The 25,122-nt window shown below is 46.7% G+C and overlaps 2 protein-coding genes across 3 annotated transcripts in view; both read right to left on the minus strand.

Moving 5' to 3' along the window:
* Nucleotides 1-11,969, minus strand: part of SEMA4G (sema domain, immunoglobulin domain (Ig), transmembrane domain (TM) and short cytoplasmic domain, (semaphorin) 4G) — a 13,744-nt gene extending 1,775 nt beyond the window's left edge. The window contains exons 1-15 of the mRNA XM_010859507.1: nt 11,886-11,969; nt 8,469-8,935; nt 8,221-8,369; nt 7,891-7,953; nt 4,917-5,015; nt 4,702-4,795; nt 4,443-4,556; nt 4,069-4,238; nt 3,815-3,984; nt 3,405-3,549; nt 3,054-3,276; nt 2,532-2,647; nt 2,209-2,384; nt 1,949-2,010; nt 1-595 (exon numbers count right to left, since the gene is read on the minus strand). Coding sequence (XP_010857809.1) covers nt 1-595; nt 1,949-2,010; nt 2,209-2,384; nt 2,532-2,647; nt 3,054-3,276; nt 3,405-3,549; nt 3,815-3,984; nt 4,069-4,238; nt 4,443-4,556; nt 4,702-4,795; nt 4,917-5,015; nt 7,891-7,953; nt 8,221-8,369; nt 8,469-8,592 — 2,300 coding nt within the window. The 5' untranslated portion in view covers nt 8,593-8,935; nt 11,886-11,969. The remainder of the gene's footprint in view (nt 596-1,948; nt 2,011-2,208; nt 2,385-2,531; nt 2,648-3,053; nt 3,277-3,404; nt 3,550-3,814; nt 3,985-4,068; nt 4,239-4,442; nt 4,557-4,701; nt 4,796-4,916; nt 5,016-7,890; nt 7,954-8,220; nt 8,370-8,468; nt 8,936-11,885) is intronic.
* Nucleotides 11,970-17,050: 5,081 nt separating this feature from the next.
* Nucleotides 17,051-25,122, minus strand: part of FAM178A (family with sequence similarity 178, member A) — a 41,621-nt gene continuing 33,549 nt past the window's right edge. For both annotated transcript variants that reach the window (XM_010859511.1, XM_010859510.1), the window contains exons 18-20: nt 24,326-24,412; nt 22,351-22,419; nt 17,051-20,327 (exon numbers count right to left, since the gene is read on the minus strand). In XM_010859511.1, the coding sequence (XP_010857813.1) occupies nt 20,292-20,327; nt 22,351-22,419; nt 24,326-24,412 (192 nt within the window). In that variant the 3' untranslated portion in view covers nt 17,051-20,291. The remainder of the gene's footprint in view (nt 20,328-22,350; nt 22,420-24,325; nt 24,413-25,122) is intronic.

A 25,122-nucleotide genomic window follows, 5' to 3' on the forward strand; every position in this document is an offset into this window, starting at 1 on the left:
CCCTCTCCGGGGATGATCTGGAGGCAGCCACCCTCTAAGCCCCCAGCCCGTTCCCCATCATCACCGTCATCATCCTCTCCAGGACACTGGCCTGAGACTGTCTGCAGCTGCACAGCAGAGCCCCCTGCCCGGCTGGCCCGACCCAGTGAGTATTTTCGACGGTGCCCTCGTCCACCTCCCCGAAGACAGGCCACGTAGAAGAGGGAGGAAGCCAGGATGAGGCAGAGGCCACCAAGTGCAGCAATGGCTAACACGTAGAGCAGCCGCACATCCGGTGCCAGCTGTGCCCCAGGCATGGCAGGGGCTTGTGGAGCAGGGGCTGGAGTGGCTGGTCGCACCGTGAGGCTGTAGGAGGCCAGCAGGGTGCGGAGGCCGTTCTCTTCAGCATAGCAGCCGTAGTTGCCGCTGTGCTCAGGCTGCGTGTCTGTTACCAGCAGCCCATCCACACCCACGCGGTAGCCATCCTGCCCATCGCTCAGGCCCATGCTCCCATTGAGCAGCCACAAGGCCCGGGCCAGGTTGGATGGCTGGTCACAGGGCAATAGGACATCATCACCCCGGAGCACAGAACGGGTCTTCAGTGGTGGTGGTGGCCCTGGAGGGAGCAAGGGACAGGAGAACGTGGTCAGTGCCTGCTTATCCTGGGACGCACTGGAGATGGCAAGCCAGGTGGTTCACTGTTAGGTCCCCAGCACCAAGCACAGAATCTAGAATTGCAGGACTAAGCCCTCTGTGCTCATATTCCCACGCAAGGTTCAGTGGGCCCATCTCACTGGTTTCAGTTCCTGACATCTACCAGTGATTCCTCATCTCTGCCTCCAACAAAGAGTTTTCTACTGAGCGTAGACTTGACTTTCTTCTACGTGCCGTACATCTCTTGGACATGTCACAGGAACTGAGGCCAAAAGCTCCCTCTTAGACTACACTGGGTATTTTTCTTGAATTGTCATCACTGTGTATGGCACCACCAGCCATTTCCCAGAAACCTGAGTTTCCCTTGTCTCTTTCTCCCCTTCACCTTTGTATCTAACCCTCACTAAGATTCTGCTTCCAGAATCTTTCTCAGACCTGTTCACGTCTCTCCTTCCCCAGCTGCTGGCCCTCACCTAATCCATTCTTTATGCAGCAGTGGGGTGACCTTTTAAAAACACTAAGCTGATGATGCCATCCCCCTGCCTCAGCACAGTCTTGCCCATCTCTCCAGCCTCTTCTCTTGTTCAAACACCAAGCTTGCTCTTCCCTCTACTTGGGTGTCATCCCCTTCCTCATGCCCTGTATTAGCCAGGTTAACTTGGAGGAGAAAGCATAACAGTGAACAAAAGCTCAGATTCCAGTTAGCCTGCTTGGGGTTAGGCTCAAATTCTCAAAGAACTGATCGATTTTGGGTAGTTTACTTATTCTCTCTGTTACTCGGAGAGATTGCCCCTCATGGAGATGGTAATAATGGCACCTTTCTCATAGGAATGCTCTGAGAACAAACGAAATGCATGTGTTTGATCAGTGCTTGCCACATGGTAAATCCTCGGTACATATTAGCTATGATTATTATGATTATTGCTCTTGCTTCAGATATCAGCTCAGTCATCTGATCTTCCTTGGGGAAGAACCTATTATCTCTCAAACCCTTTAGTTGTAATTATTTCTTTTGTATCAAAAAAAGCCAAAGAAAAGAATTGTAATTTATTGTGGGATCATTTAATTGCCTGTGCACATACTTGGCTGTAAGCTCCAGAAATGAGGAAAAACTTCACATCTTGAACCTGTTTGCTTATTTATAACTTTTCGTTTTGCAACAAATGTTTGTTGAATACTTACTCTGTGCCGGGTCGTTCTCAGTGAAAGCACAGACAGAGTCATTCAGATATATATATGCACATACGGATGGCATCAGATGGTAAAGATGACAGACTATGTTGCCAGACCCACACACGACCATGATGGCACTTACCTGTGTCCCTGTTGCCCTCGCAGCCTCGGTTTCCTCTCTCCATGTCCTGTATGAGTGCTGTCCTGGAGACAGAGGATTGGGATTCAAGAACAAGGGGAACTGGGCTGTAGTTTGCCCAGTGGAAGGGTCAGTAAAGCTGTTACTAACAACTGGACCCTACTCCCCGCAGCTGGCAGGCCCTCCTTCATCCCTTAGGCCCTGATCCCCGGGGCAAATGGGACCCTTGAGCGCCGCCCCCCGCCGACTCCCATGCCTCTCACCTGCTACTTTGGGACCTGTTGGCTATGGTGGTGGTCACCATGCAGGCATGGGTGCTGGGGTCCCAGCCACAGTAGGGGTCCCGGGCCAGGATGCAGTCATAGCAGGAGCGGTAGCGGGAGCAGCTGGACAGTGGTAGCTGGATGATGCCACTTGGGGCCCCCACGTAGAGGCTATGCTAGGAGTCATAGAGAACAGCTGGTTGGCAGCACCTTACTCCCACTTACAGACACACACACACACACACAGCCAGTGGCCAGCCTCCCACCTCCCTCTGTCTACTCTGGCAAGACCAGAATATTGAGGGTCATGAGTCAGGGGCTACCTGCATCGGAGAGATGACCAGGTTCTCCACAGACTGGGGCTCCTTTAACACCTGTGTCTCTTCAATAATGTGCATCCCAGAGCCCAGGACCACAGCCTTGTGGATCCAGCCATCAGCTGGTATGGGAATGGCAGAAGGTCAGACTCCAGTGGAATCTACTCTCAGCCCCCTGCAATAAATAGCCTAACGGGAACCGCTTGGAGTCCTGAGGTCAGGGACAAGGATTCAGCCAGTAGCAGTGGGTTTTCCCGAGATTGGAAACTCCAAACTAGTCATGGCAAGAATTATTGGATTTAGAAGCATTAGTGACCAGGGTCAAATGTCATTGTGGTTGGTGACAGGAGTCAGCAGTCACCAAGAGCTAGTGGTCCTTAGGGACCAGTAGTGATTGTTCACTGAAGAATCAACATCAGTGGTCACCAGGGTTTTGTGATCAGGGTTCTCCAGGGGACTGGACGTCAATAGGGATCAAGGACTCAGGCCAGCAGTCACCAAAGGGCTCAGGCCAGGGGTCAGAAGCACCTGTGCCCAGAAAGAGCAGGTCATAGGTGGGTCCGGCAGGTGTGCTGACAGGTGTCCCCGTGAGGTGTGTGTAGCGCACACTGCGCTTGAGCAGCAGGGGCCGTCCGCGTGTGGGCACCACAGGCCGAGCCATCAGTGGGTGTAACTTCACAAAGTCCAGAACCAGAGATGGCAAGTCCTGGGATGAGTTGTAGCCTCGGCTTCGCAGTGAATCTGTAATGCACTGTGGTGGGGGATAGGGTGGTGAATCTTAGAATTCTACCACTGGCCCACCCTCCCCACAAGGTTAGACCTCCTCCCCATCTTAGGGGTCCTGTCTACTCAGCACTGACCCCAGGCCTCAGCACTCACCGAGCCAGGCCGGGGCTCTGGCACCCCACCCTCGTAGCGGCCCCAGCGCCGGACACCATCCTGGTATTCCATGTAGGGGCCTGCGAAGACAGCCTGCACCTCGGCCAGGTCATAGCGGCATATGGCTGAGGCCTCGAGGGTCTTCCTAAGGATGGGATGGAGGGGAGGAGGCTGAGTCACACCGAAAGGAGCCTGCCTACCTGCCCAGCCTGGAGCCCCCCGTCGCCCTGACCAATGCCAGCTCCAAGTCCACAGGCCCTCTCCTGAGTGGCAGCAGACCCCTGGACGTGCCTGAAGTTCTCCGTCTGCAGCTGGCTTCCCCCCAGGGGGTCCTATCTCATCTCCCCTGACCTCTGCTCCAGTCCCTATGCTGTCCCCATCCCTCGCCTTCCCGCCATCCCTGAACTGACCACTGTGTGGTCAGCGTGAAGGCCGCATAGAAGTGTGTGTGTGCTGAGGTGTCAGCTTGCAGGCTGCAGACACTGCGCAGCATCTCATACTGTGGGATGTGGCAGATGAGGCGTGCCTTCAAGAAGGAGGTCCACTTCTTCTGCAGGATCTTCTTCCCTCCCAGGTCTCCCTGGGGGGGCAGGGGGCAGGGGGTCAGTGGCCAGGGTCAGAGATTCAGCCTCTACACCCTTGCTCTGACCTCAGTCCTCCTCACCTTGCACACCCGGGCCACACGGGCCACGCGGTGACTGCTGCGGCTCTGAGCAAAGCTGCCTGCACCCTCCTCAGCAGCACGCTCCGTGAAGAAGTAGTAAACTTTGTCGTCGTCACCCACGGGACTGGCCTGGCTCTCCCGCACCAGGACGGAGAACACAAACTCAGCATCTGTGGGTCAGGTGGCTTCTGAGATAGTTTGGGGATCTCCACCCACTGCCCCCACCCCCACCGCACTGCCCTTATTCAACCACACCCAGGAAGAGACAGGCTCACCTGGGGATTTGGGGATGGGATGATGGTCAACTGCCCAAGGGAGTACGGATGCAGAAACAGTCCCCTGCCCCCCATCACCCTGGGCCTCATCCTCCTAACCATTGAGCCAGTGCATTGGTGCCTCCTCTGTCCTCAGGGAGTGTGGGTGCCGGCTCCGGCGGATGTCAGGGATGCTCCGGAATTCATACCGAGTGGCTGTGTAGAGGCCTCCATCTGAGGCATGAACATGCCCAGCGTGAGAGACACATCACACACAAGACACATAATACTACATGGGTGGCAAGTCCTAGCAATGAGATCCATGTCTCACAGCATGCCTTTGGTTGAGGGGCCTGTGTGGAGAGGAGAGCATGCTTACCAATGATGAGGCCAGTGAAGCCGCGGGCTGGGTCGTAAGGACACTTCTCTTTCCCCTCCTCGAAGCTGGTTGGCAAGGTGAAGGCCTCAGCATCCTGGGGGAGGAAGGGCCCAAAGTCAGTGATCCTGAGGACAACAGGGGTTGTCGCCGAAGGTCAGACGGGTCCAGGGTCAGGGAGCAGGGGCGGCAGTCAGGGCAGGGGCAAACACACTCACAATGGCTGCACAGAGAGGCTGGAAGGCATGAGTCCCACATGTGTAGAGGTGGGTGGCATTGAGCCGCTGCAGGAATCGCACATGGTTGAAGCACTCGGTCTGTGGGATAGATGAGGGCTGTGAGCCCCGGGCCTCCTTAGAGACCGCTTCCATTAGGCCAGCTCTGTGGTCTGGCTCTTGCCCCCACCCACAGGACAAACGGTTCCTTCTAAGATCCTGGTGGGTATTCTCACTGCTCAGGACACAGACTGTTCCTGGGAACTTGCTGTCCTTTGGTCTCCCAGGGGCATGACTGCTCTTCCCTTGGCTAGCTCAGCTTACCTGACACACATGGCTGGCTTCTCCTGCATCTTCTGTAGTCCCCTAGTCTGGGGGCTCCAAGGGCTCTCACCACCTGAAGATGCTTCTCTCTTGCATCTTCACAGCACCGTCCGCCAGTCATGGAGCTCCCACACCCACTTCAGGGTGGCATTACCAAACCTACCCCCCAGGTTCCAGCCATTGCTCCACCTGCTAGCCCACAGACATGTCGAACTCATGCTGTCAGAAACCAGGCTCATCCCCTCCTCCGTCCTGTGCATCTTCTCCCTTAAACCTGTTCTTCCAGTCTTTCCCACCTCACTTCATCCGTCCATCCTATTACTCAGTCCAGAAACCAGGCGTCATCTTTGCTGCTTCCCATTCCCTCACCCCCACATTCAGTCTCTCCGTGATTAAGTCTTTATCCTACACGTCCCATGACTTGGTCCACTTCCCCTCCACTGCCACCACCCTAGTCCACATTATCACCGTCATCTCTTCCCTGGGCAGCCACAGCGACCACCTGACAGCTCCCCCACCTCTCTGCCTGTCTTTACAAAAGCTGTTTATTGATTCAGTGAATGAGGAATACATGCACACGGTGTAAAATTCAAAAGGTACAAAGGGATATGTTGTAAACAGCCTCCTTTTTTATCCTGTTGCCTTCAAAGGAGACTGCTGTTACCATTGTCTGGATTTTCCTTTCAGAGAGATTCTACCAGTCAGCACCCTCTTGCAACCCACTTTCCAAGGCATATTTTAAAAATGTAAACCAGATCATGTCACTGCTGTATTTAAAACCCTCTGTGACTCACCAGAGTCCTGAACATAGGGCCCCACATGCTCCTGGCCCTACATGACAGAGCCCTGCCCCTTCCTCTGGCCTCATTCACCCTCCTGCAGCCAGTGGCCTTCTCTGCCTATCAAATGCCCTAAGCCGATGCCCTCTTGACTTCTTTGCCTTGTTAATGATTCCTCCTCCTGTCTGTTACCCAGGGTTTGAGTCCATGCAGGCCTCTATGTCTTTACCCCACTCTCACCAGGTGCAGACTTTGGCATCCAGCCCTCCTCTCCACCAGCTTGCTCAGGCCTCCCTCCTCTGACCCATATGATGCCCCCCACCTCCGCACTACCTTTCTTCCCTCCAGACTCACTCTATTTTAATTCATTTAGTGCCTGAGACCAGATAAGTATTCTTAAAATAGTGTTTCCCCAAGATGTTTCCATTAAAAAGGGGGGATCGGGGAGGGGGAGTTCTGTGGTCAAATGAATAGAAAACCACAGGTAAAAGCTACCTTTACTGGAGACACCTCAAAGCCTTAAGGGTATCGCTGTGCATTGTAGGATTGAGCATACAGCATTTTCCAAACTCATCTAACTATTAAACATCTCTTTTGAAAATTATTGCTTCTCAGAACATGCTTTGGGAAATGTTCTTCTAAAGTCAAAGAATGATCCGGGACCAGCAGTGTGTCAGCTTCATCTGGAAGCTCATTAGAATCGCAGAATCGCAGGCCTTTCCCCAGACCTTCTGAGTTAGCATCCGCATTTATAATACACCCAGGTGATTCGAGTGCATGTTAAAGTTTGAAAGTCTCTAAAATATCAAATGGTGAGGGTACTACTGTCAGAATAAAATCCAAACCCCCAGCTGGGTGTTAACAGCCCTCCATAAATTGGGCTCCATATGCTTCAGCAGCTCCATTTTCCACCCATGTTACACTTAGAGGCATCCTTTGATTAAATCTTCTGGAGACGCCTTTAAGTGCCGCAGACCCACTAAGTCAGAATCCCCCAGCTTGTGGGCCTTGGGGTATTTTTCAAAAGCTCTCCAGGTTCTTCCCTGGCAGTCCATTGGTTAAGACTTTGTCCTTCCACTGCAGGGGGTGCCAGTTCGATCCCTGATTGGGGAACTAAGATTCCGATATGCCACGCCACAAAAAAATAAAAACTGTGTAAAAAGCTCTCCAGATAAATCTGTTAGATAGCCAGATATAGGACCCCTGCAGACATTCTGTTCTTTAGCTAGAAAGGGCTGACACTTCACTAGAGAGTGTCAGTTTCTCAGTCATGTCCAGTGTCCAACTCTTTGCAACCCCATGGATTGTAGCCCACCAGGCTCCTCTGTCCATGGGATTCTCCAGGCAAGAGTACTGGAGTGGGTTGCCATGCCCTTCTCCAGGGGATCTTCCTGACCCAGGGATTGAACCCAGGTCTCCCACATTAAGGATAGACACTTTACTGTCTGAGCCACCAAGGAACCCTGACACTTCACTAATACCTATGGAAAAGTGGGTATTTGAGCTATTCCTTGACCAAAGCCTCATTTTTCTCATTGAAAGTGGAGGATAACACCATTTCCTAGGATCATTTTAGAATGAAATTAGATAATAGCTAAGTCAGCACTTACTAGAGATTACCTATTGTTATCATGATTATTATTTGGGAGCCCAGAGGAGATTAAGATAATATACAAAACCACACTAGTAGGTCACCAGATGTTTGCATTACAAGTATCGCTCCCAGGCCGGCCCCTCCAGTGGCACTCACAGTGTCTATTGTGGTTGCTGCAACTGACTGGCTGATCTGTTTCTCCATCTGTGTCCCCACCAACTGTGATAGCCCCCACTGAAGAGAAAAAGGAAAGGAGTTGGGAACAGGGCGGATCACATACCTGGTTGTTTTTCCCTTTTTGATGACATTTGCTTTGCATCTCTGGAGAGGCCTCCCAGCGAATCTGGAGGGGGTGGTAAAGGAAATAGGCTGATGCATAGAACCCAATGCCTTTGCCTCTCCCCATTACCTGTGGGACAAGGTGATAGGGCCCCAGGGTGAGGAAAGTGTCAGAAGGAGCATTGGATGTAAAGGAGACCTGGGCCAGGAAAGGCAGTGCTGTCTGACCAGGGGGTTAACAGAGGACTGACAGGGTTTCCAGGAAGTTGAGGTCCTACGATGCTGAATGAAGCTGGATACCCTCTGGGCGGTCTAGGCTCCAGGGGCTGACCTCTTTGTGAGTCCCATCTCCTATGTCTTGCGCATTGAGAGAGAACAGGGCACCTCGGGCTCCCACCAGCAGCCTTGCGGAGGCCTCCTCCAGCAGCAGTGTTGAGTAGTTCTGGGCTTGGCCCTTGAAGTGCCGGGTCCCAGAGAGCTCTGGGGAGAGCGGGATCTGTGAGCCCAGCCCTGGGACTGCCTGCCTCCCCACCTCCAGCCCCCGGCTCCTGCTGCCTTTCGAGGTTGGGGCTGTCAAACCTTCGTAGGGGATGGTCATCCGTGGGGTGGCATCTAGTTCTCTGGATGGTCTCCGCAGTGAGGGTCCAGGGACTGCAGTTGCTGTGAGGAAGCTCAGGAGGAAGGGCCAGAGCCTCCCCCACATCTTCCTGGGGAGGCCCAGACCAACAAGACTCCCAAAGGGAGCCAGGGCCAGAGGTTGGGGGATGATGGGAAGAATAGTCACAGGGTATTAAGGTCCAGGAAGGTTGCTTAGAAGGTCAGAGGTCATGGGGCCAGGGAGGGTCCTGGAATCGGGAAGACATGGAATCACATGATTGTGCGGCCATGGAATCCCAGGTAAGAGGTCAAGAAGAGGGGTGGATTCCAGACTGCCTCTCGGCATCAGTTGCAAATTCCATGGTGGGGTCACACAGGGGTTGTAGATCACTGGTGGGGTCACCCTGCCCCCAAAGCAGGGCTAGTTCTGGTTCACTGAGGTCTGTTTTCTGAAGAAAAGAAAAAACAAACAGAAAAAAAGTCCTTTCTTTTGTGTGTAGATGGAAAGTAGATAGCATTCCCCTCTGAGTTCAGGTGGTATCAAAGCGAGGAGGCCCAGCATCTACGAAACTCCCACAAGAGGATGAACCCCGTCATTCTGTCCTCCTTGCTGTTCAGATGCAGGAAGCTGGGTGGAGCTTGCCCACTTTACAAGACCCTAGACTCCCTTCAACCCAAATCTCAGGTGACAGCCGTTCTGTAACCTAGTCAGAAGCTAAGCTAGGCCTCCATCTTGGTAGAGCCCAGGTTCTCAGGAAGAATGCCTTCTCCCAACAGTGAGACCCAACTCGGGCAGCAGCTGCCCCTCCGCCTGCGGGGGTGCCTTATGCAGGAAGGCCTGGGCAGAGATGCTTAATGGGCCTTTGTTTATTTTGTCCTATTTTCCCTTTGTTTTTTCTTTTCCCTGGCCTGAAAGCTCCCTCTGGAATTTCTCTTTAATTAGCTACTTCTCCTCCTCAGCATTCCTCTCCAAGGGGGTGCACATCTCTGCTCTGCCCATGCGAGTCTATACTGTATCCTCTGGCTAAGCATCCACACATGCCCCTACCTGCAAACAGGAACTCACAGGCACCAAGGTGGGTATCTGCCCCCTCTTCCCTCCCCCACTCTCAGCAGTGCAGTTGTCATACCTGAACAGGAAGCTCGAGCGTGCAAGGTCACTTAACTGAGGCATGAGCAACAAGGAAAAGGTGAACGATAGGGTCCCTGAGACCTTGGCCACCTCCCTTGGTACATCTTGGAGACTGTTACCACACCTGGACCCTCCCTCATGGCAACCAGATGGGGATGGGATTGGGATAGGTGGTAGGTCTGATCTGACCCCTGAACTTCAGGTCTGATCTCTGAAGTTCCTTGGTTGGGCTAAGTGTGGAGAAAACCTGACTCACCCAATCTCATGAGACAAAGCCAGAAGCGCCACTGGCCTCTCCCTTTCCTTCCAGGTCAAATATTAACTAGGTGGCCTTGAAGAGAGGGCAGGGACTGGGAATTGGCCAGGGGGAAAACCGGAATTTGGAGGGTTTTTTCAAGAGGTAAAGGTCACTACTGTTCTGGAGCAGAGCCCAAAAATGGAGAATGGCGTATGAGTAGACTGAAGAGGCTCCTGGACCACAGGAGGGGCATCGGATCCTGGTCTGGGGGCTGGGGCAGCAAGAGGCCCCAGGCAAACCGCCCAGGCCCCATCTCTCACTGTGGAGGCACGCCTATTTACCTTTGGGGCTTCCTATTTGCTTAGTGCAGAAGTGGGGCAGGGGCGGGGGGAGCCCTAAGGCTAGGAGGGATCAGTCTCTAGGATTGGGCAAGAGGAATACACCCCAGGTCAGAGGAACCACTCAGAGCGTGGTGCCTGGCACACTGACAGAGGTTTAAATGAGTCACGTGTGTCCAGAGGAGGGAGATGTGCATGCACATAGATACACACACATACATATTCATAGGAGGGCTATGAGCACACATACACATGAAGAGTCAGCCACACACATTCACAGTGAGGTCTGCACACATATGTTTACCTAAAGGGCCTGCCACCTGTCTATACATATTTACATGTAAAGTTGTATTCACATGCCCATTCAATTAGCAAGGCACCCAGTCTCAGGGATTAACAAAGAGGGTTATACACCCAGACATGTCCCTATGGAAGACTGTACACCTATTCACAGGAGGGTCCTGCCCCTGTAGGGACACGCACACAATCCCACGGATACAGTGAGTCAGGCACCATCATGTCCACAAAAGGATCAACTACATTTATATGCACACAGTCCTCAAACACACAATTACATCTACACAGAGACAAGCATATGTACACATAGGGGTCCAGTTCTCACGGCAGGCTTGGAGGCTATCAGTATCCACTGAGGGTGAGATGTAGAGCAGAACCCTGCCTCCCTTCCCCAAAGTCCTAATTCTAAGCCCAGAATCCAAGTTTGTGTTTGTGAGTGTGTGTGTGTAAAGAGGAGGGAAGTTTCTGATCTCAGATGCTCAAATAGGATGCGTGCATGGGTCAAGGCCAGTCTTGCAAGGGATGGAGGGGCGACATAACCCAGGCAGGAGGAGGCCCCTTGATGTAGCAAAGTAAAGATGCAATGGAACAGGTAACTTAACCCACCTCTACTGCTGTTCTAGATATGGAATTTGGGCTGGGAGCGCTCAGCCTGCATTTAACCTGTTGGGCAGGAGGGTGGGGCTAAATGGGGCGGGGGGACGGGCGGAGCTGCCATCCCCTTCCCCCAGTGACCACAAGGCTTCAAGGTCTCCAGTCCACATCCCGCACACTATCTCAGGTTCCAAAGCTTGCGATCCTCCCCCAGGGCCGGCCCCCTGAACTCTGACCACCTTCCCGCTATTAGATCTTGGGGTGGAGGGAACTGAGGAGGGTAGCCAACAGGATCAATGTAGGATAGGCAGGCTGTCAACCTTCATCCCAGATGTCCACCCGCCTAGTGTAGGCGGTATCCCTCTCTGCCCAGTAGGATGATGGTCTCTCCTGGCCTGAGAGCCCCTCCCCCGCTACCCTCGCCTTCCTTCATCCTGGACAGTTTGCGGTTCTCTCCTCTCCTCAGATCTAACCTCAGTCTCTCCTGCTGCAGCTCGAGGACGAGCTCTCCTTCGATCCCGCCAGACGCCAGGAGACGTGACCCAGATCCCGGGGAGCACTGTTCACCACGCGGGCCCCCGCCCCACTCCAGATCCCGACTCTGCGGTGGCAGGTCTGCGACCAGCGCCGCCCGAGGCCTGGCCCGCGCCCCTCTAGAGCTTTTATGCGGGACTAGGGGACTTGGCGGTGAGAAAGGCCTGGCCGAGCCTGGAAGGTTTAACAGACGTAGGGAAGGCCTGGCCTGGCCCCCGTCCCCCGGCGCAGGCCCTGCCGCTGCCCGCACTCCACGCCTGTCTCACCTTTGCTCGCAGATCCCCGGCCATGCAGACGGCGATGCGCGGCTCCGCGGCCCCACAGCGCCAGCTGCGGGAGGAAGGGGCCGCGGCCGGAGGCGGGGCTGGTGGAGGCGGAGCCGAGGGTGGAGCAGGGGCCTGGAAGGCGGGGCCAGGGAGGCGGGGCCAGCAGGGAAGGGTGCGGGGAAAGGCGCTCTCTGCTTTCGCATCCCCACCCTATACTATAGGTCAAGGCTCACACAGTGCCCTCGGGCGTCTGGCGTGTCCCGCCCCCTAGGGCCGCGCCCCCTGGTGGTGGTTTCATCACCCTGTGCGCTTTGTAAGGACTTATCCCACCTTCCTACCCCTCAGACCTAGGACCCCTTGGGCTTGCTTCCTCCGGGGGATGTGCACACCTGTCCTCTGGCAACTCTCCGAAGACCCTCTGGCCAGTCCTCTAATGCGGAGCTCACTTTTTGCGCTCCTGCTACCTGCTTCTGCTCTCTGCCTAGGGCGGAGGGGCAGAGTAGGTGGACACCAAGTGCTGGGGCAGCTCTCAACCCAGATGAGGGTCTTGATTCCTAGCTCAAGTGTCTCCAGCCGCCTGCTCTTTCAGCTTGAGGTCTGAGGGGGTCAGTCTTGAAGGGATGAATAAAAATTTGACCGGAAGTGCATAAAAGACAAATGCTGTTTTTCTGATTAAAGAAGCCACAAACATTTGCACTTGTCCACTCAGACCAACTCTTAGATGTAACTGGGGTCTACCTCCTCAGGGACTGGGTCACTCAGACACCTGTGTTCCCTTCCAGTTCATGTTGAATATCATTCTTACTCCAGATCTTACAGTGAGCTCCTCCTAGGCGAGCAAATATCCCTCCCTTTCTAGACTTATCACCTTACCCAGAAGCAATCTAAGAAGCTTCCTAAGAATCAACTCTCCAGCTCCGTATTCAACTAGGGTAGTCCTCCCATGCACCCTGGCCCCGCAATTTCCCCTCAACTCGGGTCATGCTTCCTTCCCAACACCTATTAAATCTCCCTCTAGGGTTTAAAATCAGACCTGAGCTCTAGCCACAACCTGGTCTGATCCTCCCTCTCTCATTTGTGACAGTACTGATATGGTCTAAGAATAAGACCAAAATGATGAGAGCCACAGGGTCATAGGTAACTGAGCCTCACATGTGCCTAGGAATCTGAACTCTGGAGGAGCAGGGAGTAGGGGAACAGGCAGATGGGCACTGGCCTAACAGAGGGTCAACAAGATTGAAGTAGCTGTCATTATTTAACTGAAGGGACCCTGGAAAAGACATGTCATCCCTTTTCTCAGAATTCCCCAAAGCTCAGTTTGGCACTTCATCACATACAGTCTGTAGTTTGTGCGGCTGTGAGACTGCATGTCGCTAGACAGCAGGGCCCACGTCCCACTTCCACCACCCCCAGCACTCCGTAAATAGGATGTGTGTGTATGTGGAAGGGGAGGTAGCTGGGAAGAAATGTTTACATTCAAGTGTACACAGGGAATTCCCTGGCAGTCCAGTGGGTAGGACTTTGCACTTCTACTGCAGCGGGGCACAGATTCAATCCCCAGTTGGGGAATTAAGATTCTGTAAGCCTCGTGGTGCAGCCAAAAATTAAAGTGTACACAAACTTTTACAAAGAGTGTCCAACTGAATATTTTTCCTTGTAGTTTCATTCCACCCTGATTATCAGGCCTATTTATTAGATGGGAAAACAGGCTCTAAGGCGTTAAGTGACTTGCCTTGAAATCAGGACTGGAAAAGCCTGAGAAGAGGGAAGCAGGGTGGAGAACTGTCTGAGCAAAGGTAGAGAAGAGAGAAGCAGCGTAAACCTAAAGAATTGTCTGAGCAAAGGCAGAAATATGCAAGCTTGTGCACAGATGAGTGTTGGGGGAGTGGGCAGAAGGGAAGGGGCATGAAAGAGAAAAGTGAGTTTCATTTGGTAAGATGGTTCCTAGTAGGAAAAAGAAGGGAAAAGTCAGCAAGTAATTCAGAAAAGAACACAGAAAAAAATCTTGAAAGAGCTGATGGATTGAGTAAGTGCAAGCTGGGAAGACCAGGAGACACATAGCTATGAAAAGTAAATCTGCAGTCCTTGTGGGAAAGTGGGCTGGGGATAGCGGAGGGAGGGCAGGAAGACTACCACCTTATGGTAAAGACAGCAGAGAAATTAAAGGGCAGGGGCCCAGGGGGCTAAGGGACATAGCTCCTCATGTTCACATAGAACTCAGTGCTGATTTAGGTACCTCAGGTGGTGGCAAGTAGGCCAACATGGTTTGGTGGTCAGTTCAGCATTTAACTCACCTACACTCTACATGAGGCAAGCCTTTCTCCTCTAAGGTGCTCTGATGACTCAGAATCTTACACATTTTCAAATAAACAGAATGTATAAATCACAATGCTGAATTCTAGCATGGAACTTGCTAAACTGTAGCTGGGCAGTTACTTCACTCTCTCTGATAATATAGATTCAGACCAAATCCATTTCTCTCTGCTGTCCTCCCACTTCAATCTCTGAACCTCCCAATCTCTGAACTTAATGTGTGACAGGAATTAATGGAACTTTCTATAGGAAGCCCTTTTGATTGATAGTACTCCTCTCTGCAAATCAAGTTGATAAAATATGAATGAGGGGATAGTGACAATGGGAGAGACAAGAAATCAAACCAAGAAATTAACCTCAACTTAGCCATGAATCTGAATCTGGGGACACAAGAAGGTCATTCTTTGTGCGGATTCTTACCCTTTAAGTCACTACCCTGGCAGCTTCATAGCTTCCTTCATAGCTTCATAGGGTGGCTATGAGAGGACCCCACTTGAAAAGATTCTAGTGTAGTTCACACAGAACACAAATGTGGGTCTTGTTGTTGCTAGGTTATTCTCCCCAACTCGGCTGTAAATAAGTGGCAGAGGCCAGTGCTGGTTGTCCTCAGCCACCTATACACCAGTGTTTGGCTCCAGGATTTGCACAGACCAAGTTACTCACTGTAGCAGGGGTCCTGGGTGAAGGTATGAAAGCCTGAAACTTGAGCACAGGTTCCCTAAGACAACTCTGGCCTAGTCAAGTTGTCCTGCTTCTCTGTTCCCTGTGGCAGCACTTCTGTTCCTGTCTTGCCATCTCCACCTCTAGTTTGCCAGCACTCTCCCTTGAGGTGGCGTGACCTTTATTTTGTATGTGCATACAGCTCTGGCGCTTCTTCAGCAGACACTGTCACCAGTGTAACAATGTAGTCTCACTATTCCAGTGCCTCAGGAGCCTGTTTTGCCTGTTGCTTTTCCTTCCAGCCGGTCGTCCTGGGAGTCAAACCCGAAGCTGGGCCTTCTGGTTTGCCCTCTCTTGATTCCAGCCTGGCGAATGGTTAGCAAGGAAAAGGGAGTTATCAGGACATGTCCACATAGGATGGAAAATCATCACCTACCACCCCGTCCTCAGCTTTAGCATGCTGAGTTTAGGGGGAGGGGGAAAATCACAATTTTTTGCCAGCAGGGACAAAGCAGGACAGAGCAGCTTCTGGAGCTCCCTGTATCAGAATAGAGAACACATACACTGTAATTTTAAGAGATATGGTTTGCTCAGACGACAGTGAACCCCAAAATACTAAGATCAATTTTAATTATCATCTGAGAAAAGCCTCAGATTAAAACTAAATAACAGCTATCATTTATTGAAGTTCTTGCTTTATGCTAGACACTTGGCTAAGCACTTTTCACTCCACTAGCTTACTTAGTGCTCACTAATCCTGAGGTAGACACTAACAGATGAAGAAACTCAAGCTCAGAAAAGTAACTTGCCAAAGATCACATGGCTGATATTGTGAATCTGGGATCTGAGGTCAGGACTAAGGTCAAGGTCAAGGCGCTTATCTTGGGCAAGGCTGTGCTGCCTGCCTCCCAGTTAAGTACTTGAGGCAGTGTCTCTGTTTTTGCCTAGGCTGTGGCTCCCCACCCCAGCTGGAGAAAAGTGCTCACAGATGGTCAGTTCAGTTCAGTCGTATCCAACTCTTTGCGACCCCATGGACTGCGGCATACCAGGCTTCCCTGTCCATCACTAACTCCCAAAGCTTACTCAAACTCATGTCCAATGAGTTGGTGATGCTATCCAACAATCTCATCCTCTGTTGTCCCCTTCTCCTTTCACCTTCAATCTTTCCCAGCATCCGTGTCTTTTCCAATGAGTCAGTTCTTCGCATCAGGTGGCCAAAGTATTGGGAGTTTCAGCTTCAGCCTCAGTCTTTCCAATGAATATTCAGGACTGATTTTCTTTAGGATCAACTGGTTTGACAGGTGGTCAGTTTCCTCTTAATCAGCCCATCAGAAGAGAGAAGGAAATACTGGCATGGTTCTGGAACCCGAGGCCTCTGGCAATCATGCCTAGTCCTTCTGTGAGCTTGGGAGAACAGTTTCTCCTGTGAGGTCGGCTCAGCCTATGTCTCCCTTCGGCTGGCACGAAAAAGTTAAAGTGAAAGTTGCTCAGTCGTGTCTGATTCTTTGCGACCCCATGGCCAGAATACTGGAGTGGGTAGCCTTTCCCTTCTCCAGGAGATCTTCCTCACCCAGGGATCAAACCTAGGTCTCCTGCACTGCAGGTGGATTCTTTACCAGCTGAGCCACAAGGGAAGCCCTCAGCTGGCATATCCAGAGCTATATATCTGCCTGGCAGGTTGGAGGTGGTCCTAAGTTCTGCCTCTACTCTGCATGGCTTCCCCTTTTTTTGCCCTGAGCTCCAGAAAAAGGAAGCCAGGCCAAAGGTATTCTTTTCCAGTCCTATTTGCCTAATAAAAGAAAATACCTTCACCTGGATTTCAGAAGGTAAGTTTCATGAGAGATCTTTGTGTTGTTCACCACTGAATCTTAAAAACAGTGCCTGACATGCAGTAGTAATACAGCTGTTGAATGCTTGTACTGAATGAGGTGATGTAAGAAAGAGGTGATCACATTTCCAATGGCAGAGTATACAGCAAATTATTAACTGGGTATGTAACAGTGAACTGTGTACAACTATGGGCTCAACATGGTTCCTTTCCAGAAAGAGGAAATATCAAACTAAAAAACTGACTGAAGAATCCAATCCAAGAGGAAAAAATAGGTTTAAAAACTAGGTGGGACAAGGGAAGAAACAGGACATCCCAGATACTTAACCATCCCCACTCCCAAACAAATATTACCAAACACGTGTTCAAACTGAGAAAAAGCCATTTTAATAGCAGACACATACATTCATAGGACTTTAAACAAGACGTAGTATAAAATCTGTTTAAAAAAAAAAAAGGGAAGAAAAAGGAAATCTGCATTTACCTGTAAACTTCCTAAAAGCTGGTGGATTACCTGGCTCACAGGACTGCCCAGGGAAAACAAATGCACACATAATGAGGTGCACCGACACTGTTGATGAGTAAGAAATAGCCACAGATCACACGCTACACGCCCAAGCCACCTGTACTCCAACGTGCCTTCTAAAGAGACAAGCCAGAACGGTCCTCCTCTAATTCTCCAACTCAGTCACTTGCTAATGGGTCACCTCTTCAATTTTTAATTTCAAAATTACTCTTGGTTTAAAGACTCCACACATTATTACTGGCCCATCCCCACCAACTATACTTATTTTGACAGAAATAAAAATGCAAATACTCCAACTGAGCCAGGATGACAACGCACCATTTTCTTCTACGTCCGGGGAGATTTTTGTGAAGTCAAAAGCAAGCTGTTACTTGTATTTAAAAACAAAAACAAAATGCCAACCTTCTAAAAGGTGACAAAGGCACCACTGCCATCAGGAGAGAAACAGAAAATGTACAAATATGACTTTACTGCTACATAGATGCATTTTGTGCATGGAAAGCCTCTTCACTTAACATGATATAACCAACAGAATTATACTTTAGGATAACAAGAAAAGCAGTTTAGATAAGGCAAACAGTTACACACAAAAGCATAAACACTTGCAAGTACCTTAATTTTCAGCTTGCAATAAGGGCAATAAGTTTGACATACAGATCCAGAAAATTAGACAAGGTGATTTTTGACACAGTAATATTGCCAAACACACCACCACTCAGTGCAAGCTTTGTTTGCCAAGTCCAAAAAGTGACCTGACATTCTCTGTGCAACAAACATATTCCCCCCCCACTACCATCCCATTCACAGGGCAACAGCAGCAGGAGGGAGACAAAGCATGGGGACTCAGAGGGTGAAGGATAATACTTGATTTCGGAGAAAAACCATGGGCTACTTGTGCTAAAGACTCACAAAAATTTCTGAGAGCCCCAATGAAAATACTGTTGGAATATGACCTGGAGACTAAGGATATCTACCAAGCCATAAATATAACGGTTCAAATTGATGTTTGGCCATTTATTTTAAAGGGACAGATGAACTTTTTTTCCAATGGAGAGAGACAATTAAAAATAGAGACTTTTCTTATTGGAACTCCTAAATAAAACGTATCAAAGTGGTTTTAAATTTGATGAGCAGTTATCTGCTGAAACTGCAATACAAAAGGGTCACTTTAAAAAAAAAACACCTGAATAACCCACTCGTTCCCCCTTTCAATGTACACGATTAGAAAATATTTACACACTGTAATTACAAGCAATATAAGCAGTATTTTATACTTTGAGATATTGTACACTTTACACAATGCAAAATGAGAAAAATATGAACACTTATAAAATTACACACAAATAATGTATATCTACAAAATATTAAATTACAGAGAGTGAAAGCCCCCACTGTTGGGCAGATAGATGCCAGAGTTTCAAGCTTCTGTCAATATAACTCTTTGTATCTATCTCATTAACCATAAGTGGCATTTTCTAACAATACCCTTGAGAGGTAGTATCAAGATAATAATATTCTTACCAGTAAACGCAACACAGAATAAAACTTTTGTTGGTCTGACTCTTGAAGCCTCATTCAGTCAGGGTTCTTAGGGACTAGATTAACTTAGTCTTCCCTATAAAATCTCTAACTGCTCAATGTTTGACATGGGCTCAAAAGTTACTATTTTAAATGAAAATTTAAGATAAAATGCTTTTTACTGCTAAGCCTCAATTAGAGGTAGAAAGCTATTTTTCAAAATTTATTTTCTCCTCTCTCAAACTATAAACATCAAGTCCAAATCCCTTCCCCTTCATCCTTCTCCCACAACTGGAGGCAACAGAGTGCTCAGGAGAGCAGTGTCATCCAAGTCAATATTGAAAGAAAGAAACACAAAGCTGGCATCATCTTTCAGGAAACCAACCCTCCTAAAGGGACACTCAGTCAACAAAAGAATTCTTCAGTTAGCTAGTAAGAGTCTATTACTACCGAAGGCTTCAAAAGGGCCCTGGGCTAAGACTAGCATGTGCATTTCTCCTAACCCTCCACCATTGAAACCAAAGGATGGCTTTCCAGTGTTTAAGAATTTAGAGCAGCTGTGGTTTTCAAGTGCAACAAATTTAAAATACAAGCACGCACATACATACATACATACACACGCGTGCATAGCGTACCAAAGAATAAATGTTATTCAGGTCTCTGCTAAGGTTATATCCTCATGAAAGTAAAAGTTTTTGGAAACCTGTTCAGACCTTTAGCTTTTACAATACAGACTTCTGTAATATGGCTACGAAGGGCCAGAATTCTAAGATTTAGCCAAGATGCTAAGATTTAACCAGTATTAAAAAATATATAAACGCATGTAAAATAAATCCAAAACAAACAGCAGATGTATGTTTTGGAATAAAAACAAAGCCACTATTTTATAGCTTAAACTCTTCCCCTTAAGGGGATCTGACAAGGTACCAAACTTCTGTTTCTCAACTGTTTGTTTAAATGTATTTTAAAAACCCAACAGATTTATAATCTTGAATAGTGAAGAAAAATGCATGGATTAAAACACCCCAGTGGTTTTACAAGAGTAACAGAAAAGATTTATCCTTTCAATTATTAAACTCAGTTTTAAGCTTTCCCCTTTGAGTCATAAAATAACTAAAAAGGAAAATTAAATCAAACTGGAACTTGATCTTGGTTTCCAGGTCCAGCTTTTCAAGTTGGTCCAAGCCCTTTCTTACATACTTCCTGTGATTATCCAAGTGCTGCAAATATAATCCAAAAAAAAAAAAAAAAAAAAGATAACAGGCTTACAATTTAACAAGAGTAAACAGGGGAAGGTTAGATATGCAACTGTCAGCTGCTTCTACCTCTCCCCTCTCAAGGAATTCTTCTCTTTTAAAAGGCCAGTTGCTGTAATTAATCAGATTATATTTCATATCTGCTTCAGAAATGGCAATTTCTTCATTACCAGCTTCATTCTAGATACTCAAGTAGCACGTCTGCTGCACATGTTCTTAGCTTTCCATTGGATTCTGTAGTATTCCTTTAGGAAAGGCTCTTACTGAATTTCTCTTAGTTCATAATTTTTTTGCTGCAACTCCTGTTAAGAATCTGGTACCCAAAAGTCATGAAGTTGCCCCTAGAAAAGGAAAGGGAAGGAAAAAAACAGGATAAAGGAAAATCAGATTATGAATTAATCCATATAAAACCACTAATCACCAGACAATGGGCTTTGATAATGAAATTAATAAAATGTTGACATAGTACATTTCTCTGATAATTTATCGTAATCAGATTCAAGTTTCACATTTTATAGTCTAACAATTTAAACTAAGTATAAATTAGTACAAGATGTTTTCCTCAGCAACACACACAGGTGGAGGTATGTATTTAGAAAGATTAATGAAAACGTTAAGCTGATTAACAGTTTTGGTATTAAATTTTTTTGTTTTAATGCTACATCAGCAAAAAAGGCTGGCCTAAAAGAAGTCTATGGAGATTAGTAACTAAAACAAGAACAACAAAACATTAACATAATATTTCTCGAAGACTTCTGTGTTCCTGTTACTTTGATACAATCCATTTATTACTGTAGTTGGTCTGTAAATTAACAGGATGGTAAACTTAATAGCAAGTGTTTAAACAATGCCCTTCTTATGGAAAGTATCCTTAGATATAATACCAAAACCCTAAGTGACAAAAGAAAAAAAAAACAAAACTGGACTTCATCATAATGAAAAACTTCTTTGAATAACATCATCAAAACAATGAAAGACAACACAGAGAATGGAAGAAAATATTGGCAAATTATGTACCTCATGGGGGAATTTATATTTAGAACATATGGAGAATTCTCACAGTTAAAAAATGGACAAAGGATTTGAATAGAGACTTCTTCAAAGAAAATGTATGAATGTCCAACAAACACATAAGAAGATGCTCAGCATCGGGGAAATGCAAATTAAAATCACAATGACATTCCTTGTCCCTATGTCTATATCTGAAAAACAGATAATAACAAATGTTGGCAAGAATGTGGAAAAACTGGAAACCTCAAACATTCTGGTGGGAATGTAAAACAGTGCAGCCACTTTACCTATACACAAATGTTCACGGAAGCAGTATTCACAACAGCCAGGAAGTGGAAACAATTCATAATAAGCAGATATATAAAAGTAAATATATAAATCTACTAAGTAGATATATAAAATACGATATATGCATATAGTGGAATATTATTTGGCAATACAAAGGATATACAACATGCCAAACATGCATTAACTTAACATTATGTTATGTAAAAGAAGCCAGTCATAAAAGACTACATCATATATGATTCCATTTGTATGAAATATAAACAATAGGCAAACCTACTTAGACAGAAAGTGGATTAGTGGTAGCCTAGGGCTTGCAGGGAGTGGGGATGGGAGTGCAGGTGCTTGGGGAATGAGGAGTGACTGCTAATGGTTATGAGTGTCACTTTTTGGAGTGATAGATGTACTAAACTGTGGTGATGATTGAACTGTGCATATACTAAAAAAACACTGTATACTTTAATTGGGTGAAATGTATGACATGTGAATTTTATCTCAATAAAGATATTAAGAAATACTCCACATGAAATAAACACCATTGGATGCAATGTAACATTTTAAAATTGGGTCAACCACCTTTGAAAATAAATTAATGAATATAAGAACAAACAAAAATTTTTAAAACATACATAAAGGAGTATATTGGAATTTTCAGTTTATCTTAACATATCTAGAAGTAAGTATTTGTCATGTCTTTTTAGAAGAGTATGAAGAAATAACATCATCAAACCAGTCAATCCCAAAGGAAATCAATTCTGAATATTCACTGGAAGGACTGATGCTGAAGCTGAAGCTCCAATACTTTGGCCACTTGATGCAAAGAGCCAACTCATGGAAAAGAACCAGATGCTGGGAAAGATTGAAGGCAGGAGGAGAAGGGGCAACAGAGGATGAGATGGTTGGATGGCATCACCGACTAAATGGACATTAAGTTTGAGCAAACTCTGGGAAATGGTGATGGACACGGAAGCCTGGTGTGCTGCAGTCCATGGGGTTGCAAAGAGTCAGAAACGACTGACTGAACAACAACAAACTGAGAACAAATAAAACTGTTTAATAAAATGACACCTGAGTAGGCCGACAGTTCTGTATTATTTCCTGCCATTTTCCATGTATCCTGGCAACCAAGTCTTTTACCTTAAAAATACAAAGAAGGGGAAAAGAGATCAGATCAAAACAATTTAAGACTTGACACAAAAGATCTGATAATTGTGACAGACCCACCCCCAACAACTCAATGTAGTTTCTATCAAGAAAGAAGAAACTCCTCAACTTCTAGAGGGGTTTTCAAGTCACAGTGATTAACTAAGACCGTTCTTCATCATTATGTCTAAGATACTGAATGCTTAGGACTCCATTTTCACATTAGTTAACTAAAGATCATCCAAAAAAACATATTTTCTGCCTTTAAGACACCTATTTTCAACTCGCTGGCTTCTGAACACCCAACAGGAAAGCTGAAGAGTAGGCTTTCCACTCTTACAGGACCCAAGGCTTTGGTTGTTCCTTGCCTTTCAAGTTCTATTTGATTCAAGGTCACAAAAGAGGGTTGTTATTTGTTCCTTTTCAATTGAGTGTTAAGTCTCTCTAGGATTCTGCAAAGTATAGATGACTCGTAAACAATGTGGGGGGGTTAGCGGTGCCAAGTCCCTGCACCAGAGAAAACCCTACTGCTATCTCTGCCTCAAAAACAAAGAAAGTGATAAATAATGACTCACTCAAGAGCAGGAAGCTGAGATAGTTTGGAAAGAATCTGCGGCTGAAGGTAGACTGCACAAAGAATCCTCTTTACATATAAATACCTGATGCATTCCTACATTTGGAGCTCTACTAAGTCTTTGTATGAAACTCAAACTTTCCTACCACACTAGAGGATTCTCAACTAGTTCTTGGACATAACAGCCTGACAAAATATTTGTATATATTTATGTATGTCTATTTTGGGCTGTGCCATGCAGTATGTGGGATCTCAGTTTTCTGACAAGGGATTGACCTCGTGCCCCCCTGAAGTGGAAGTGTGGGGTCTTAACCACTGGACTGCCAGGGAAGTCCCAGCAAAATATTTTAAAAGGGTCAGGAATTTTAGAGTTGCTTTAAGTTTATAAAGTAAACTGTAAGGTCTGCTTTTTTCTCCCTTTACAGTTTGGCAGATTCAGTTTCTCCAAAACAATCAGCACCTTTTCTACTAGAGGCTTGTGGAGAGGCATGCAATTCATTCACTTCAGCAGGACCGCACCCGAAGCAATTTCCATAGATCTCCGTGTCACTCTCCACTCTAAGTAAGAGGAGCCCTGGCACCAGTCTACACCCAGCCTCTTGACTTTAAGAAACAAACAACTTGGGGGTGGTCCCCTGTAGCATGTCTGTCAGCAGTAGCCACCACCACCAAGTTCTACGGGCCAGTAACTAGTCGATGTTCAAAAGAATGTGTTTCTGAAACCGGTTTTCACTCTAAGCCAAAGAGCTATCTCCTACCTGCATTTGAAAATCCACAATCTAATACAATTTTGTTAGTTGCTCCTTTTGGTATTTAACTTACATCTATTAAACAAATACAGATACTAAATCTACATAGGCATTGTTGAAATGACTTTATAGCTAATTACAAACCTGAAATCTCACTTAAGACTATCTAAACAAATGGCAAGAAAGAATCACCCCTACACTGCAAAAGCTAAAGGATGATTAAGAATAAAAAAAAAAATCCTTAGAAGAAAATGTTTTAAAAATAGTGGTGTTTATGTTTCAGGAAAAATTGTCAAATTGTTTTATTAATACTAAAGTTGCTTTCCTAACTCCATATTCTTATATTCAGCTTTTCTTTTCAGCTTCTTGTCTTAAATGTTTTGCTTTGAGATTTTTCCCTTTCACTTTCAATCTAGCTAGAAGTACTTAGACGAACCTAATTTGTTATTAAACGAGAAAGTCTTATTTCTAATGCTATATGTTCTTAAAAAAGAGGCTTATAGGCTTCTCTTACTCAAATATTAACAAAGCCAAGGATAAACAAACAATGAAACTATTAGGAAAAAGGCATACTTACCTTGGTTCTATAAAACAGTCTTGCATCTTCCCTAATATCACACTTAACGTGCTTTTCCAAAGCCCCACAGAGGTGCACAAAATGTTTCTGTGTAAAACAAATACAAAGGATGAAAACAATTTTAAAGCATTACAAATGAGCAAAGAAGAGATTATGTAGCTAGAACTGACAATCATTTAAAAAAAAATCTACCTTAGCAATTTCTGATACTAACTGTCCAACACAGAAGCAGTCATATGAGTAAAATGTAGTGACTGCTGCAATAATCAGTTACAGCTTATTGCTAGCTTTTTGCATTAAGACACATTAATGAAAACTAGCCCCAGAGTTCAGACTATGATGTAGTGCCCAGAAATGTAAGTCCTTCTGTTAACACGATCTCTAATGAAATATTCAAGTAACAGCTGACCTATTTTCTCTATGAACAAAACAATGTTTACTAATAGTTCTTTGAAAAATTAAGTGGCCTAAGTTTTAGAAGTATACAGTTCCAAAGAGTCACACTCGTATACATACTAAGGTGAGAATGTAAATGGACATTTTTGAGGAGGGAAATATGATAATAATCATTTTACAATAATTAAAATTTGAAAACTTTATAAATTTTGATTCAGCATTTCTACTTCTAGGAATTTACCCTATAGAAATGCTTCCAAAGGTTCATGTTAGTATTGTGTGTAATCACAGAAACAGGAATGTTCATCAGTAAAGATTTTGGAATACTATAGTTTAATTACACAGAAGTGCTAAGTAATTTACAGTGGAGGAGAAAAGACAATTTGCAAATAATGTGAATA

This window comes from Bison bison, unplaced genomic scaffold (genome assembly GCF_000754665.1).
Source record: "Bison bison bison isolate TAMUID 2011002044 unplaced genomic scaffold, Bison_UMD1.0 scf7180017864456, whole genome shotgun sequence".
Lineage (NCBI taxonomy): Eukaryota > Metazoa > Chordata > Mammalia > Artiodactyla > Bovidae > Bison > Bison bison.